The sequence below is a fragment of the Pterocles gutturalis genome, unplaced genomic scaffold (genome assembly GCF_000699245.1).
Source record: "Pterocles gutturalis isolate BGI_N339 unplaced genomic scaffold, ASM69924v1 scaffold2988, whole genome shotgun sequence".
Classification (NCBI taxonomy): domain Eukaryota; kingdom Metazoa; phylum Chordata; class Aves; order Pterocliformes; family Pteroclidae; genus Pterocles; species Pterocles gutturalis.
The window spans coordinates 102621-121082 of NW_010120204.1; the positions used below are offsets into that span (position 1 = coordinate 102621).

The 18462-nt window shown below is 35.3% G+C and overlaps 1 protein-coding gene across 1 annotated transcript in view; it reads right to left on the reverse strand.

The window, feature by feature from the left end:
- Nucleotides 1–873: 873 nt before the first annotated feature.
- Nucleotides 874–18462, reverse strand: part of MMP16 (matrix metallopeptidase 16 (membrane-inserted)) — a 50228-nt gene continuing 32639 nt past the window's right edge. Inside the window, exons 4-6 of the mRNA XM_010076797.1 lie at nucleotides 14284–14434; nucleotides 9531–9646; nucleotides 874–5024 (exon numbers count right to left, since the gene is read on the reverse strand). Coding sequence (XP_010075099.1) covers nucleotides 4690–5024; nucleotides 9531–9646; nucleotides 14284–14434 — 602 coding nt within the window. The 3' untranslated portion in view covers nucleotides 874–4689. The remainder of the gene's footprint in view (nucleotides 5025–9530; nucleotides 9647–14283; nucleotides 14435–18462) is intronic.

Below are 18462 nucleotides of genomic sequence, written 5' to 3' on the forward strand. Positions count from 1 at the left end.
GCTGCTAATGGTGTGTTAACTTGCATTTCTACTTTCTTAAAAATGCAGTGCCTGGAACATTCATTGTTCAGTTTGCTATGTGTGTTTTTTAAGGTTTCCCCTAATGATAGTTCAAATGCAAAAAACTAGAATAGGAACGTAACGCTTCCATTGCTTATAGGCAGACCCACTTTCTATTCTACGCACTTTTTTCTAACCAACAAGCTAGAATTTGATTCTATATAATTTGGTACCAAAAGCTACATTTAACTGACATTAAGGTTGTGAAGTAAGAACTAAAAAAATATTGAAAATTCACAAATTAAGCCTTACACTGTTTTTAACCCACAGTGTTAATGGCACAGGAGTCTTGACCAAACAACTGGGGAGGTGAAATACACTTCCAAGAAAAAGTGTAAGTCTTTCCCTTACATTTGAATCTATTAACTTTTGTTATTTTCATTCACAAACTTAGCCTAAAAAAATCTTTTTCTTTAGTTATCCCCTCCCTTTGACCCATTTTGAAAGAAGAAAACGAACAAAAGTTCATAGGAAGATATAAAATATGTTTTACATTTATTCAGGAGACTTGAAAGGGCTCCTTTGGAGCCATTTGAGTCTCTCCATCCCAGCCTATCCAGTAAATATACAGTTACATAGTTTTTTAAATGTATTTTTGATAAAAATTAGTTTTTGTCTACAGTCAATAACCTTTTCATAGGTTTATACATTAAAAGACCAGAGGAAACACTGTCATCATCTACTCTGGCTTTCTGCATCATACAGACCATAGTACTCTGAAGATACATGACCCTGTATAGTCAGCTTGATAGACTGTAACTGATTAACACAATGCATATACAGTTTTGTATTGTTCCACAATACAGATCATGACGATAGCAATATGGAAATGTTTAATAAAAACTTTATGAAAAAAGTTAACGGCACATGAGCAGGAACCAGGATTGCAGAACTGAAAATATTTTCAATTTGTTTTTTTCTTAATTCTCATAATTATAGGCCCTGGTAGAAAAACAACTGTTCAAAAATAACATTGTCTGAGAACTTTTACTCATTTGAGTTCAAAACTAGATGAGGCAACATCACTAATTCACTCCAGACTTCTAAAATTTGAAATTAGCCAGTATGCGTTTGGGAACTACAGTGAACACAACTGCTCCTTCATTTTTTTACTTAAAGCAAACCTTTATAACTGTGTTATAGCATACTGAAAACAGGAGTATGTAATAAAAATGCTGACACAGTCTTGCTCTGCATGACATAAACATGCCAATATAATATTACTTTTTTCTCCCTCACTCTGTATATAATATATATGCAGTTTTAAGTAAAAGAAAACATATTAAACAACCAACTTATCATGTAATCATGTATCTATGATGTACCATATACCAACCACTAGACTTATCACACTTACCTTCCTGCATGATTAAAGTTAAATTCTCCAAATACATACATTTTTGTTACCTTATCAAAGAACAACAGTCAACATGCTCAGCACTTCATTACTGTCAGCGAAACAGTTGCAAAGAAAGTTAAAGCTGCCATGAAAGATATTTCAAAATTGAAGTGAAATCTTCAAGTGAATGAAAAAACAGATCAGATGCTGTTCTGAGTTAAAGATAACATAAAATAAGTTCTCCTATTGTAGAGGAAAACCAAATGCAGAATTAGTAGCGTTGTTAGTATTTTCAGCTAACTATCCAAGGGAAAAATAGGAACAGCAACATGAATCATTTTGTTCTGCCTGTAGCAGAACATAAGTTATAGTAGTTTGTTGACAATAAAAATCTCTCCATGGATTAAAATATGTGTGTATGTGCATGTGTGTGTGTGCATTTATAAGTATACAAACACACACACACACATATTTTAATATATATGACAAACAGGCAGAGAATTCCAAATTCACCAAATGAGCTGATGTCCAGTAAATACCCTATGTTACTTAGCTGTCAATTAATCTATACTTTCAGCATCAACTGAATTGGGTTTACTAAATAATGCTATGGGCTGATACTGGTGCACTTCTAACCTACAGTATGCAGTACCTCTACAAAACATCTCCAAAATGCCATCTTCATTGCATATTTGTTGTAAAACTATATCTTTTTTTCTAATCTTCATTTTTGTTAGCCATACATACGTATATCTGTTTATGCTCTAAATAAGTTTGCAATGCTTTATAGCATGCCACATATGTTCATAAAATGTCCTCAAATCAATATAAAATAATGTAATAGAACAAAAATGCATACTATTTTTCATGCTATGCTCAATATAAATATAAATTCAAGGCAGTCAAGCTATCCATTACCAAAATAATAATAACAACCATAATATATATGTATATATACCTACACTCTCTAAAAAGTGATCCAGTTACATAGATTAAGAAACCAGTAAGAAATTGGCTGAATGTAGTATAAAAGTCTCATTTTATGTAAAAGCCAATACTGGCCATTTCAAGTATTTTAATTCTTTCCTATATCCTTTTCATTAATAACTAGCTATTTGTAGAAATTATAATTTTATAATGAAAATTGTATTCAAGTTAAATAAAAATTAACTTCTACTGTAGTTCATTTTTAGAGTGTGCATGTATACATAGCAAAATATCCTTCTACAGATCTATCATAAATTTTTTTAGCTCATGTCAGTTCTTTTCTAGGAAAACACATCGCTGTTTTTTTCTCAAATTTTGGATAATCCATATCAGGCCTTTTAAGAAATAAAATTCATCTTAGTTCATTTGCAACACCAGATTCCCTTCAGTTTGTGCCAGTTTGCAAGTTAAAGGTCAAAGATCAAAGACGTAGGACAGTACACTTTAAGGAAATTCAGACAGTGAAGCTGTTCACAGAAGACAATGTTTAACTTGGTAATGACAGTCAACAGGTCAATAATCAAGTTCAAGGCAAGCTGTTCATTGTTGCAAAAGCTACTCCCCTCAAATCCTGGCTTTCATAAAAAACCAGGTGTCTGACTTTTGGGGTGCATCATTCTGACCATCTTTAATAAGTTCACAGCCCAGTGACTGTAAAGCCTACCACTGCAAGAAGCAGCTCCTAAAATCAATAAAGAGGTCTGTCAGTTGCTGACTTTTCTCTAGGAAAAAAATATTGATACAAACCTGCTCTGCAGGTCACATGAAAACGACAATACTGCTGTTAGCATAAATTACGCAGAATGACAAAATGCTTTGGTGGTCCCTTGGCTCTGTCAGTGATATCACGTTCGGCTGAAGGCCAGAAATTTGACTAACCCTTTGAGAACTATGGTGAACATGCAAAGGGGTAACACACCAGAGGATACTCATGCAATATCAGAGTCATCATTTTAGCTGTCCTTTGAAACTGTAACTCCACCTCTGCAGAGGCAAATTGAATTATCATGCAACATAGTTTAAAAGAGAAATTCAAGATGCTTAAGACAAAAGGCTAAGCTACAAAACTGTCGCCAGTTCAGAAAAATTCTTGGTAAGTGGTAGAAGTTATTAAAATAGGTTTGGTTCCTTTAACCAGAAAGTACCTGGTAAATATATTTTGTTTTCTATTTATGTTACAAATGCTTTTCTATCAATAATGCAAATAATTAAAAACACTCACTTGCAGTCACAGGAAATCTGTTTTGAAAAAATGATTTTCTTTTAAACCTGTATTACCCAAACACAATCCTATAATTTAATGACAACCAAGATTAACATCCAACCAAGATTAACATCCACCAGACTCTGAAAACAGATGCAATAGTTCTCAAAGGGTTACACCACCAGTGTAATACCAGCATCGAGCTTCTCTATAGCACGACTGTTGCTTTAGGTCATTGAAATCTACTTCAGAGACACACTGCTTTTTACCATGCTTTGGAATGAGTGCTCCTGACAGACCTGTGAAAGGCCTGGGGCAGTTGGCTTGGTACAGCTTGGGAAAGTTTATGCAGGAAAACCAACCAAAAATAAACAAACCAATAGAAAGGTTCTGCTTGAATATAGCAATGAATATAAATGAGTTTAAAACATTGAAGATGTAGCCCAGAGCAGCTGTAAAAAACACAAAATGAATGTATTATTAAGGCTGTTACTATATTGCAGATATTTTGGCCCCTTGTTTGTTGGAAAATGGCTGTCCGAACAGTCCGAAGTCCTGCATGTCATCTAAGTCTCCCACCTAACAAAACTGGAAGTAGGAGTATAGGACTTTATCCGTAGCAGACAGAAAGCAATCCTCTTTGGAGACAAAGCTGTTTTGGGTCTTCACACTTTCCTGAAAGTTCCGTTGTGGGTTGTTGTGTTTTTTCTAAAAAAATTTACTCTCACCAAAAATTTTTTCAAAGGGGAACAGGCCTTAAGGGAAGAATGTAGAAACATTGGAGACTTTTTTTTCCTCTTTGTTAGTTAATCCAGATAGTTTATACGGCATTGAGCGTGCAGAGGAAAGGCCTAGAATCGAATGACAAAGAAAGACAAAGGACCGAAGAAACAGTAGATACTGTGTATCATGGAAGCTTCCCAGCTGAGCGAATCACCACTCATGCACGGGACAGGCAACCCCCTGGGTTTTAGAGATCATCTTTGTTTCAGACTGACAGATGCCCGCTCCTAGCTAGGAAACTGCATAACAGCTCTTGTGTTGAATCTCAAGTTACCACAAACTCCTGGGAGGGAAAGAAAAAAAACAAACCCCTACATCACACCCACTCTTGCATAGAGCGTTTGCAGTACAGTATGTGGCGGGGTGTTCCTTTCCTTTTGAACTGGAACACAGTGTAAACCAAGACAAGGAGGCACAAGGCCAGGATGCAGGGAATGACGATGGCTATGGCTTTCACAGTGCTGGCTGTGTTGTCCAGTTTGATGACAATGTCAACATCATCTTGAGGGCTGTGTCGGTCTTTATCTCGATCTGTTGGTCCATCACAACCCATAAAATCCTTGAGGATGGATCTGGGATAGCCAGGTTCCACCCTGAGCATCTGGTTATTGAATTTCCAGTACTCTTTTCCTTTGTAGAAATATGTGAAGCCTGAGGAAGAAAATTGCAATTATTAATTGTCATATTGGATCAAATCATGTAATCAGCACACCATGAGCAAAGCTAATGGTATCAAATTGTTTTGTAGTTAAAAAAAAATAAAAAGGTGTAAGGAATACACTTCAGTTACAGGTCTTTCAAAACTTGTTTACAGATTTTGGTTTTTTACCATTTCTAGAAAATCTAACATTGCAGTGTTTTGGTTTGTTGATTTGTTGTTTTTTTTTTTGTTTTGGTTTTTTTTTGTTTTTTTTTTTTTTTAATTCAATAAACTAGGATTTTATCCTCTTCCATTGCTACTGAAAAATATAGAAATTACAGAGAACATGATCTTTGACAGACAAGGGTCCAGCTGATTTGTTCATTCACTGAAAAGCCAACCAGAGTTGGAATTCTCAGGGCCAGGACTTTAAAGCATTACAACCTCTTCAAGACGGGAGGTCTACAGAAACAAATTGCAATGCTAGGTGACCCAGAAATGAGAACTGACCCTCTTTAATACTGTACTTCAGAAGAAGGAAAGTGGATGAAATAGCAGCAGCTTTGCCAAGAGAAAACAGATATAGCCAGATTTAAGTTGTCTGAAAAGAGCTGGTATATGATAATTCAGGCAAAATCCAATGCTATTAATAAACATGCCAAAAATCTACATTACTTTATTATCCCAGCTGAAAAATGGCATTGATCTGGCAAGAAACAAACCTTCAGGATTGGTGAACTTCCTCCTACTGTTTATGAACTGAATGCAAACAGCTGGATTTTTCCTTATCTTCACTTTATAGACCTCAGCTTATTTCCTGCAGTACTAAAGGCCACTAAGAATACTAAAACGCATTGGGCACTATTTGTCATTTTAACAAGGCTTCCTGAAAAGATCGGTAACTGGCTATCTGGAGATAATATTAGTAATCACCTATTCAAACAGCAGTAAGTTTCTCTCAATTAAAAAATAAATTACTTGATAGTATATTTTGCAGCTCAAACTGTAAAAAAATCTTCATCATTTACTGCCACTTTTCAGAATATTTAGAATATTTGAACATTCTTCTACATTAGTTATTTATGCAATTTCAATGGCCTTCCTAGGCACTGAAATGGTACTATTTTCCTTAATTCCTTGCAGTTTTATTATCTGAAAATGTGTTAGTATATCTATAGAAAGGTATAATACTGCTTAAAAAGAAAAAAAAAAAAAAAAAGAAAAGAAAAGCACTAAGCTATATCAAAACAGTAGTTAAGAGGCTTGTTCACAAAATGCCTTCTATTCTGATTGGAACAAAACAAAAAAAAAAAGGACTGTAATTGTTTAAATACAATGAAGTTTTAGAATTTTAGCATCTATAAAGTTCCTTAAAACAATCTGTAGTTTAAATAAAAAATATTATCAAAAGCAAAATTTCAGTATTTTGAGCCGCAGTTTATCTTTGCATGTCAAATAACAACGTGCATGTAAGAAAGCACTGTACATACAGGCCCTGGATAAATATTTCAAATGTGTAAATTTGATATATTATCTCTATGAATATTCTAACACATATATAGAGACCATACACAGATATGACATGTCTAAATCTATATTCTTACATCTATACAGAATACACATTTGTACATATCAGAGGCACATGTAAGTCAGAATACTGATACTATTTAGCATTAATTGTTACTATACATTGAAATATCAAATTAAAACTGTTAAAATCAAAGTGGTAAAGGAATTGCCAGCCCCTATATATCCAGTAAAAATTCTTCAATCAGAACATATTTCCCATTGGAAAACTCTGAAGGTAGTTTAAACTTTTTGGTCATTTTGTTGAGGCAGGAACCAGGATAACAGTAACAGCTGACGGATGGAAGTTACCAGCACAGAAGGATAGTTCTAAGAGACTGAGTGGTTTTACCGCTTCTCATGGCAGAACAAGTGACTTCACACAGCTTTTGAAAGTTATTTCATTTAATCTGCTTGACTTGAGCCTGCTTTGGGAGCTGCTCCTTATGATTTTCCAAATGCTAGTCACTAAGTGTAGTGAGCACAATGCCTGACCCAAACAGCACGGAAGGACTTAGCAGTCACTAACATGTCAAACAGAAACTCAAATTAGGAATGGTAGTAAGCACAAGGCAGAAAAAGCTCAACGGGCTAATAAAGTAGACCACGTTTTCTCTGTCTACTCTCTAAAAAACTAGCCCACCATCCACTTTACCAGAACTTCTAGTGGGGAGGTGATATTTTCTATGCTGCTCCCAAGGCAGAAAGAAAGAGAACTTTGGAGAACTTTGTGTGATCTCAGATTCCATGGAGTAACAGAAAGGAAATGTCTTCTTCACCTTCTCCTAAGAGTTTTTACCACAGCATTAGAAACCAAATCGCAGTATGGGAAGTAGCAGAGAGAGTTTCAAAGATGTTTCTGGTACCTTACCAAGCTTCTAGGACACTGAGTCAGGATGCTGACTAGAGCAGGAAATTGTTTTTCTCATCTTTCCCATCTTCCTGTAAGATTACCTCAAATTTTTGTGGATGGTGAAGGGAACCCCTTTATGATCAGACTTAGTGCACATGTTCATTCGCATGGATTACACAATAGAAAGAGAAGGGAAAGAAACCAAAAAGGATTAACTGGAAGACAAGCTTTCAGATGTTCCCTTACAAAGCTATATAGTAAAACTTCCTTGTGAACTCTGCTTCTGCCCAAAGAAAGGAAAACAGTTTCAGGCAAAATGTAATCAACTTCTTTCCAACTAAGCTGTGGTGCTTCTTATTTGCATCTGCTTTTGTTTCTTTCCTTCCTCATACAAACAGCAGTGCAGTTGTGAACTGTTTCTTAAGACATCTGTTTTCTTAATTTCAGGGAAAATGTCTTAGTGGTCTTCTTGGGAAATTTCTGGTGCCATTTTCAGTCACTCTTTCTACCCTGGGGCCCTTCTAGGCTTTCTGAGTTGCCCAAGAATGCCCTCACCTCCACAATCTCATGTCATATTTTACCACCCTCCTCACTGAAAGACTCAGACAGAGTATCAAAGCCATTGGGGTAAAAAAGAGAAGTGGCTTTGATGTAACCAAGAGTCTTTCTTGTCTTAGGAATAAGAGCTCTGCCTCTGCAGTACTTTCAGCCCCACTGGTCTGAGTGGTACAGTAAGATAATTTTCATTTGTAATGAGAGATACACATACCCGAGCTCAGTACAGAAAACTTATTATGGGGAATACAATCAAGGTAAGAAAAAAAAACCAAACAAACGATACATACATACACATATATATGCGTATAAAAATGTTAAACTTAGTTTGGATTTAAATCTTTAAAAATAGGCTTAAAAAGTAATGAAGGGAAGAAATCAGAGGTTATATCCATTATGTGTGTCTATGCATACATAATGTTTGTGGCTATTTCCACATATATGTGTATTTACAGAGAGTTATTGAGTGCAATGCATGCAGAATATAATCTTCACTGACCTACTTTCCAGTTAAAAACAAAACAAAACAAATAAAACAACACAAAAAAATCCAGTCTAGACAAAAGGCCAGAACTGAGAGAGGATTCCTGCTTTTGGATAAGACAGAGACAAAGCAAGGAAGCAATTAAACATATTTCTGACAAAAAACCCCAAACATTTCCATGGTAAATTTCTTAACCAAGTTAGAGGTTGAAATAGGAGACTGAAATGGTTTATACAAGGAAAGAAATCTTTTTATCTACTTATTAACAGGAAATTAAAATAACACGGCAATATATACACGTGCTGTCTGGGAGGCAAACAGAACTCAGAACATGCTACTAAATAAATCACAAATGCCACACAACAATTCTCCAACAATGTTAACTGACAGCAAATGCATCTTTTTATTCCCATCAAAGCAATCTAAACTCTGTGCGCCGAGGGCTTTGTTGGTAGCCTGCCAGCAGCCCCCGGGTAGCACCATTTGGAGCTGCGGCCAGCTGAGATTCTAGGTTCCTGGATGTGACGATGCATCTTGATACAGGTAATAGCACTTCACACTAACATCCCTGTGATCTGCATTTCTGCATTATGGGCTTATGACATCTTTAATTTATATAGATTCCTAGGGATATTTCTGCTTAGATAAAAATTTTCCTTCCCTTTTCTAGTTGTTCAGAATGAAAGTAATATCTTCTAAGCTGTTTAAACAGCCAATACCTTGACAATTCCAATAGAGATATACTGTGTTTAGGAAGCTTGTTTTAAGAGGTACTGTAATTCAGCAGAGTACAAAAATAATTAAGCTAATTAAGACACAAGAAAAGAAATAATGGAAATTAAGGTTTATAGTACTAAATTTGGAAGATTTTTCTTCATTGTGTTAGATGGCCCATGCAAACAAATAGCCATTTTCACAACAGCAAGTTCTAGAGCAGGAAACATTCTGTTCATAAATCAAGAGTTACTTTGATACTTAACCTGAATTGTCAATCACCCCTCTACCACTCTTTCATAAAGGGTGTTAGTAAATCATTAAAACAGAAATGTGTTTGCATACCATTTTCTTTGTGGACAAAGGCTCCCTGAGGAGATTCTGGGATACCTTTCCAGATTGTGATTGGTTTGGGATAACCAGGGTCCATGGATCTCATTTCTTCACTGTACCTCCAGTACCTGAAATTTGTTTTAAATGTCAAAAAAACCCAACAAATAAAAGAAAACATTTATAAAATAGCAGATGAGTAACTACATTTTTTTTTCCTTCTAACATGTGCTACATTCATTATCCTAAAATGGGAATACTTGACTTCTCTTTGAACATGCTACTAAATTTCAATGAAATCTATTTGCTGACTGGACAACCTTTTCCTGTAAGCAGAAAGAAGATAAAAGGTTTTTGCACTTTGGGAACTAAATCAGCATGCATCTCACTTATAATCACAGCAATGCTGATGTCTAGGACTTCTGCACAGTGACACAGAGTGATGCAACATATGCAAAAAAGAGATATTAATGTTTTAGATCACATTGGTGAAAATCATTACAAATTACAGCAATCTCCTAGCAATCTTAATTTAACTCCTTTTATGTATGCCTTCCAGTACCTTTTCATTTCATTATCATTAAATAGACACAGTGTAACACAGAACTCAACCTGCTTTGTGCCTTTTTGTTGGCCATCTTTTCTCCAATTTAAAAAGCTTCAGCATGCAATTTCTAGGGAAGCTGAACATGCAAGAAACATTTACACTTGTGATTTTATTTACACTTAGAGATAATGTTGATAATGTCTTTGTCCTTGTGCAGCTGGCTAAATTGCTATGCATATCTTACAAGCTGGCTCTAATAATTAACATATTGTATCTCTAGTATCTCTGGGTATCCTGATATAATATTTGGGTGGGTCACTTTATGTTTTGATTGGTTCCAATAATTTAGAGTATACCAATTTAGAACATAGTTTTTTTTTTTCCCCTCTAAAATCAGTTTTACTCATGTGAAAAATTACATGAAAAGGCAGCCACTCACCATTTCAGGGCATCAAGAACCTGAGAATATATCACTTTCACTGATAATGTGCTCGCTGTTAAAAACTTGACCCTTTTTCTAATTTGAATTCATTTGACTTCAGCTTTTAGAAAACCCTTTTATGATTGTTCCTGATACATTAAAGAGTCATTAAGTGGATGATATTTTGCCCCAGTAAAGGTACCGAGGCTCTAATCAATTCACATATTAATCTTTTTTAAAAACAAAATGGTCTAAACTCCTCTGTATTTCTCCCTGTGGAGCATTTCTCTGGCTTTAAACTTTCAATGAAATTAAAAGGCGGCAGGTTTCAAGTGGGTTGAGTTGCCAAGTAACATTTAAAAACATTTATATTTATTTTTTTCTTTCTTATGCATAAATTATTTTTATAGCCTGATTTCTTAATCTAGTCACATATGCATCAGTAACCAGTCAACAAAGCAATGATCTTTATTTTGAAATGTAACTTCTTTCAGAGTTCATCTGGAGAAAGAAACATGGAGAAGTAGTAAATAAAGCTCTGACATCAATACTATTGCAACCAGTTCTTGCTCATCTTTTGATTTGCATTTCTTCATCCTTTGTTTGCTTTTTCTCTTTTCACGTTTGCCTGTTCTCTCTCTCTCTGCTTCTTTATTATCACTCTTTGCCAAGCTTAATACTCTATTTTCTAATCTCCATTTTATCTGCATTTCTAATCTCCATTTTATCTGTCTCTCTTTCCCAGAACCCTATTTTCTTCCTGCATACTTTCACTCGTTTTCCTTTTTTGTCTTCCAATTTTTTCAACTTTTTGAGCTCCTTCTACTAACTTCTGTGTTTTTTGAGTAGGCTGCATGATGGAAACAGACAATCCTACAGGACTTTCAAAAATATCCACTGTCATTAAAAAAACAAGTCTTAGAGGACACACCTAGTGCACACTCAAAAGTCCCCAAACTGTTGGTTTTTTCAGCATTGATGAGAAATCTTATGAAAGAGGGACTAACTGTGATACTATCTTGGTAACCTGTGCTGGAATAATGAGCATGTCTACAGGTTAGGGGAAAGCCTAGTCCTGATTCTCCTTGGCATGCCAAATGTTCACAAGCAGACTCTCCAGTGATGATTTGAGTGATTTGAGCTTTACCAACTATATAAGTTGTGTTACTCTATCTCAAAGACTGATAAAGTAACAGAGGGAAAATAAATTAAAATGTACTTTGTTCAAGAGAGTGCTCAAGGCCAGGTTGGATGGTACCTTGAGCAACCTGGTCTAGTGGAAGTTGTCCCTGCCCATGGCAGGGGGATTGGAACTAGATGATCTTCAAGGTCCCTTCCAACCCAAACCATTCTATGATTCTATGATTCTACAATTCGTGGCTTTAGAAAAAGGAAATTTGGAAAATATTTGCTAAAACACATTCTTTCCTGTATGTAATCCTATTTACTTAACAATATTCTGAACTATTGGATGCCTAAGCTTTATGAAAAAAAATATATGTATTCAAAATCTAAAGTACAAAAACTAGTCACACCAGACAGGGGCATAAACGAGGCCATGTTTCAAGAAGTTCAGCAAACCTGTTTTCATCTTGTCCTACACTACTCAGTTCTGGTAAAAGAGGAATGAGAGAGGGAAAAATGTTTTCTGTAGTCAACTTTTGTCCCCTCTTTAGCTTTCATGATTGTTTGGAAGAATTATCTTTAGTGCTTAAATGGATCATTTCAAATATTAATAATAATGATCCATACATGACCTGCTTTAGACACACGAGTATTACAATACCATTTACTATTTGGACTTTTAAAGCTTCTTACTGGTTCGGGTTTTTTGAGTTTTTTGGTTTTTTTAATTTTATAGACAATTTTGATGCTTTGTATTCTATTGCTCTAACTTTTTAATGTATGCTACAGTTCTGGGCCATTTAACTTCTGCCCTGGGGCTCCTTAACTACAGATTACCGTCAAAACAAAGTAAGTGTACAGGTCCTTGAGTTACATAAGGAGGAACATGCTTTGTTATTTTGATGCTGGCTTGACTTTTTGGTTCCCTTTCACTCCTACCTTCTACCACTGAGAAGTTACATTTATGTTATAATTTCTTCAGGAAAAGATCAATCCCTACAGTAGACTTATACATACTACTAAAACCATCAAAAGAATTCAACTCTAATTTTACATTAATAAAAAATTGTGATATAAACAATACATATTGAGAAGCTTAGTGGTATATGGGTTTATTCCCATTGGTGGCCAATATCCTGTAATAGCTCAATTATCTCTGCAAGGTTCATGTTGTTTGATCATCTTCTAACATACTGTATTGCATTTATATCCTGCTGAGTTTCACTGTGCTTGTTAGCTCTAAGTAGCAACTTCTCTATCAACAGATGTTTTCTCTGATAGTTCTTTCTGTCTTCTTAGTGTTATTACCACTAGTGTTTTAGGAAAGTCTCAACTATAAGTAACTGCCTGTGCATGGAAATATAAAACGACATTGCCGAATGAAGCCTAAAGAAAGAACGGGTCACATAAGATTCTTACTGTATGTACTTTCCCAGGAGTGTGGAGGTGGAAAATTATTACCTGAAAATGAACTTATATTTAAAGAAAAAATTTTCTCAGCCATGGGAAATAAATTATTTAGGTGGTCTTCTTTTTCACTGTGGAAACTGATTGCTTGAAATGATATCTACTTTTCAAACACCATAAAAATTTTGCTTAGTTATCTACTTTGTTCATCATGAGTGTTGGAGATTTTTTTTTTTAAAGCTTTAACAATAAGATTTGTTGTGGCAATCTGTAGTGCAATATTACAGTACTGCTAAAAAATGATCAACTGTAGTGTGCTAAACATATTCTTTGGTGTGCATTAAATTAATTTCTGACATTAGTGTCTCAGAATCCTAAGTACCAGACAGTAACAAAGCCATCATCATACTTTTAATAATACTAATACAAACATTACAATTACTAACAAAGAATAATTTATCTCTGAGTACTCAGAATTTGCACAGTGATACATCAATCAACAGCCATAGTAACATTCTGAAAATCTGTAAAATCCATCATTCAGATAACCTGCAGGGTTTCAAAAATTAATGAGTTGTCTTAACATCTTTATAAAGCAGACAAATATTCTTTCCCTTATTTTTGCAGACAAGGAAATGAAGACACAGAGACACTAAGTAACTAGTGCAAGCCTCTTTCAGGACTGGAAAATAACTCAGGTTTTACAATTTTTTTCCTGTTCTTTATTAATCACAAAAATAAGTGCCCCTTCTGAAGGGATCTGTAAGATTTATTTTAAAATAATATCTAGGGAACTGGTCAAATTGTTCTTTAGCTTCCTGGTTTAGCTGTCATTTCCCTTTCTTACCTCATCTTTAAATAGTAGCAGAGAAGTAATTATCACTGACCCTAAAAAGCTTTAGTACATGCCTTCCCTATTTACGTGCTAGGGTTTAGAAATGTGGAAAAAAGTAGATCTTAAGTGTACATAACTACAATACATTGAATATTTAAGTTTAAATTTTGCCACAACTGTGACTTGCCTGTTAACTTCTAAAACATAACTTTACAATTTGATAGACATATACTAATTTCAGTATACTCACAAAAAATAATGTAAATTATAAGAAATGTGGAAACAGTATAGCTGTCTAGGCAGGAGGAGTTAATTTCATCTGCAGAAAATGAACTAGAGTGGCTTGACTTCTTCTTTTGAGAAATAGAGGAAAAGATTAACACACTTAGCTGATATCTACCAAACATCCTTCTTTCAGAATTCCTATACCAACCTATCTCCTTTGAAGAAGTAGGTTTTCCCAACATCTTCCCACCAAATTGCTGAATCAATGCCATGGGAAGGAATTCCACTTCCAAGTGTTATCAAATCATGAGGATAACCTGGCTGGAGAGTAGTGTCCTTGAAAACCCAGAACTTGTTACCTGTACAAAAGCATACATATATAAAAACATGTGTTAGTCTTCAGTACTGCCAGTATTAATACACTCCTAAGAAATAAGAAAGACTCCCAAAGGGCTAAAGTGGTTCTGCCAAGCACAATGAAATGAAAAATGTTCTATCACTGCAGATAATGCAAAATTAAATATCCCTTACAGATACCTTGCATTTCTAAAGTACCTTTCATTCAATAAGCCCACAGAGTATTTTGATACCAGCTATACAGGGATCAAACCCAGAATGAAAAAGAAGTCATCTCAAGAGGCTCTGTGGTTGATAATGTAATACATTTACAGCAACACTACACAACAGATTTACATTTCATGAGTAAAGAATAGTGAATTTTAAGACAAAATTAGGTAAGAAACCATATAAATAAATAAAACATAGAAATTCCTACTCTCATAGAGACCATATATTTTTATTACTCTGTACTCTCCTTCTCCTCAAGAAGTTAAATTACTTATGAAGGATGTACATATTATTTCTGAAATTACCTTAGAATTTAATTTTTTTTAAATTGCATTTTCTTTAGTGTGGCCTAAAGACAGCAAAGTGAGGTTCTGAAGTCCCACAGGTGAAAACTTTGTGTTTCTGAAATTGATGGGGTTTTGCCTTTAGTATCAGTGGCAGTAAGATTTAACCTTTAGCTGTGGGTTGCGAATCACTCAAAACAACCCATTGACTCATTACATGCTGATAATACAAAGTATTGTTGGTACGACAAGGTAGTTGTATGACTCTAGCTGGTGTTAGCACAGTGTCTACACAAAGCTCAGGTTATCTAAACTGCCTTAAATACAAACAATAGCCTAGTGCCTCCTGGACAGAAATGCTCAGTGGTTGAACCCCTACTGTTGCAGTTCATAGCTAAATATATTGTCTATATAGGGGCATGCATGTCTACAGGAGCAGCAGTTGCAGCCAGTGTTTTGTAGGATAGCCCCTCCCTGTACCCGTTTTTGGAGAGGATACTTCCTGTGCTCTCCCTTGCAACTGGATAGCTTACTTCACCAGCCCACCACTCCGGTTTCCCAGCTTCAGTTTGCTCTAGCTTCCTAGCCAAGCTCTTCTTCCTCACTAAACACTTCCACAATTATCTCACCTGGTTCATAATCTCATATTAAGCCTTTAGTCTTACACTTTTCCCAGTAACTGTGTTGTCCTCCAGACTCCTTACTAGGGTCTTCTCAACATAATGTGTCTCCTGTCCTGTTCTTGCAACTATCTTCTCCTTTTTCCATTTTTGCTTTCTTCTAATTTTTCTTCAAAATATACTTCTCACCTGTGTCTTTTCAGTAGAGACTTCTGTTTCAAACACAGTCAGCTCTGGCTGAAAAAAGGGAATAAAGATCCTCATATGCCCCCTAGAAATAGGGAAAAGGGAGCATAATTTGCATTTTAGTACTTATCTGAAGAGCTTGCTTTGAGGCCTGTCTTCTCTTTGCATTATGTCATCTAGGCCACAGGGACACTCTGAGCAAGACTATAGGCTCCATTGTGTAGGAACCATATGTTTATTTTCTCTTCAAAACACTAACTTCATCCATGTTTCCAAAAAGCATTGCTATTTTTGGTAATAATAACACTGAAGGAGAAGATACTCTTTGTCATTATGCAGACCCTTATGCAGAGTTACATCACAAAAAAAGTCTAGAGAAGGTCCATGAACATATATATTGAATTGGCCTATTGGATACTTCACTTTGTTCGATCCATTGTTATTTCTGACGATGATATTATAAATATAAGGGGAAAAGTTTGAAAATATATTTTGCTCAAACATATTTGCAAAGAGATCCTAAGAGACAAAACCATAGCTATTCATATTAGCCATTGTACTTACCCATAAGTCTAGGCAGGCTGTTACCCAGACTTAGGAAGTTAAGACACTGAGCTGAATAAACATTTTATAAGGAAGTGTAATATTACCCCAAAGATCTAGGATCAGGTATATGCCAAAGTCACCAAGAGGGAAAATCTGGAGAGCTGTTTTGCAGTTGGTTTTATATTTTAGCTATCCCTCGGTGGTACCAAATGTTTGTTTAAAGGGAGGGGTTTTTTAATCTCCCTGTTCATACTGTAGTGATTTAAAGCATGTTTTCATTTTACCACAGTTTTAATTAGGAAAGGGGATATAGTTTCAGTCCCTCCCATGCGGGGTTTACAAAGTAAATTTTTTTATCAGCTCATTTACAGCTGCTTGTCACCCGCTTCCAAGCACAGACACTACAGTTTGCTCAACAGATCCATCTTCTCCCCCCCTGCTAGTTGAAGGAAGAAAGGGCTTAAAGAATGAGTATATACAGAGCTATTTGAAGTACTGAAAACAAAAGACACAGAAATCTACAAAGAAAAGTCATGGAAAGCTGAGGTCTGTGCTGGCCTGGGATTAGGGGCTGTGCTAACCTGACATTTACCTTTGCTGTGATTCCTTACAAAATTCACTTACAGAGTTTGATCATGACAGGGGTGAGCATCTTCAGTCATTCACTGTCCCTCTTCCCATGCGGTTTATCCTTCTGCCAATTCACATGACCAGACACAGAAGGCTTCAGATGGCAATGGCAGTTTCAAATGCAATGATAAGAGAAGTCATGCGTTTTGGACCTTCCTAGTTGGTACTTATGGTGTGAACAACAGATGGCATCCAGTGAATGATATTGAGCCAGCTCATTTCTGTTTCAGAAGATCATTCAAAATGACAGATGTTGCACAGCATTGAGAGGCATATGCTGCGATGTATGTAATGCCATTACCTTTCTCTGTGCCTCATAAGGAATAAAAGTCCTCATAAGGAATAAAAGTAACAGCAACTCTTAGGAATAGATCCTTATTAGCCATACCCAACAAGTTAAATTTAGCTATTAACAAGATCAGGTCATACCAGAATAAACAAGGGTTGAGGACACAATTTTAAGTGACAGCATCACTGAGCCAGATATTTGTTGCATATTCAGATATACTGAAGTAGAAGGTAAGTGTAAATGTGGGAAAACAAGGCTTAAGAAAAATTCTTCTTCACGTAATTTCTCACTAAGAAGTAAATTATTTCTGGGTAAATAGAGAAAAGGTAAATTTAACCATATTTTTTGGAGACAGTAGGGCATTGAGAGCTCTAACATATGTGGGCAAGACTTCTATTGATTCCAACTAGAAAGAATTGTATTTAACATTTGCTTTGGAAGACATGTTTAGTCTGCTACAACTGTGTTGATTGCTAATGGGAAGGACTGTATATAAGAAATCCAAATGTTCCATCTGGCTGACATTTTTCACTTTTTTTTTTCCCACTTGTTTTTTTTTTCAGGGGGTTCTAGGTGGTTTGTTGTTGGTTTTGTTGCTTTGGGGTTTTTTTCTGTTTAGCTTCTGTCCCTCAGCTGGAGGAAAGTGGATGGCTGTTGATCAGAGGATTTATAAAAAGTCAGAAAAAATGAGAAGATTTCAAACTCAGAACCAAATATTATGAGGAGTTAAAGCTGAAAATTAGTGTAAAAGATGCCTGACTCTGATGAGAATTAGCTCCTTTTATTTCTAACTTATATTTATTTAATCTTAAAATGTATTAAAAATTAATGCTTAAGTCAATATGCTTTCATTTACATCACCTTCCACTAGTAAATAGTCAATACACTTCATTAATTGTGATTATAATGGAAATAAAGAATATATGACAAAACTAGAATACTTATAGTTTGATCCTTCTGTAGATAACTAATGCTTGTTCAGAGTCCTAACCTATGCCCTTGAAAGAAACCGCCACTGTATTTAAGTTGTTTTTTAAGGTCTGGTTGGTGGGTTTGTTATTCTCATAGAGAATAAAGCACCACATGTTTCATGAAGTCTGACCAACCTTCAGAATGTTTCATCTCTCTACTTTTACTCCTTGATGTAAGATCTAATATAATAACAAGCAGAATAGTAAGGTCACAAGCTGAGAATGAAGCAAGGGATAAAAAAGTCAAAATGTCTCACTTTTTCCAATAACACTTTATTAAATACCATCACTGTA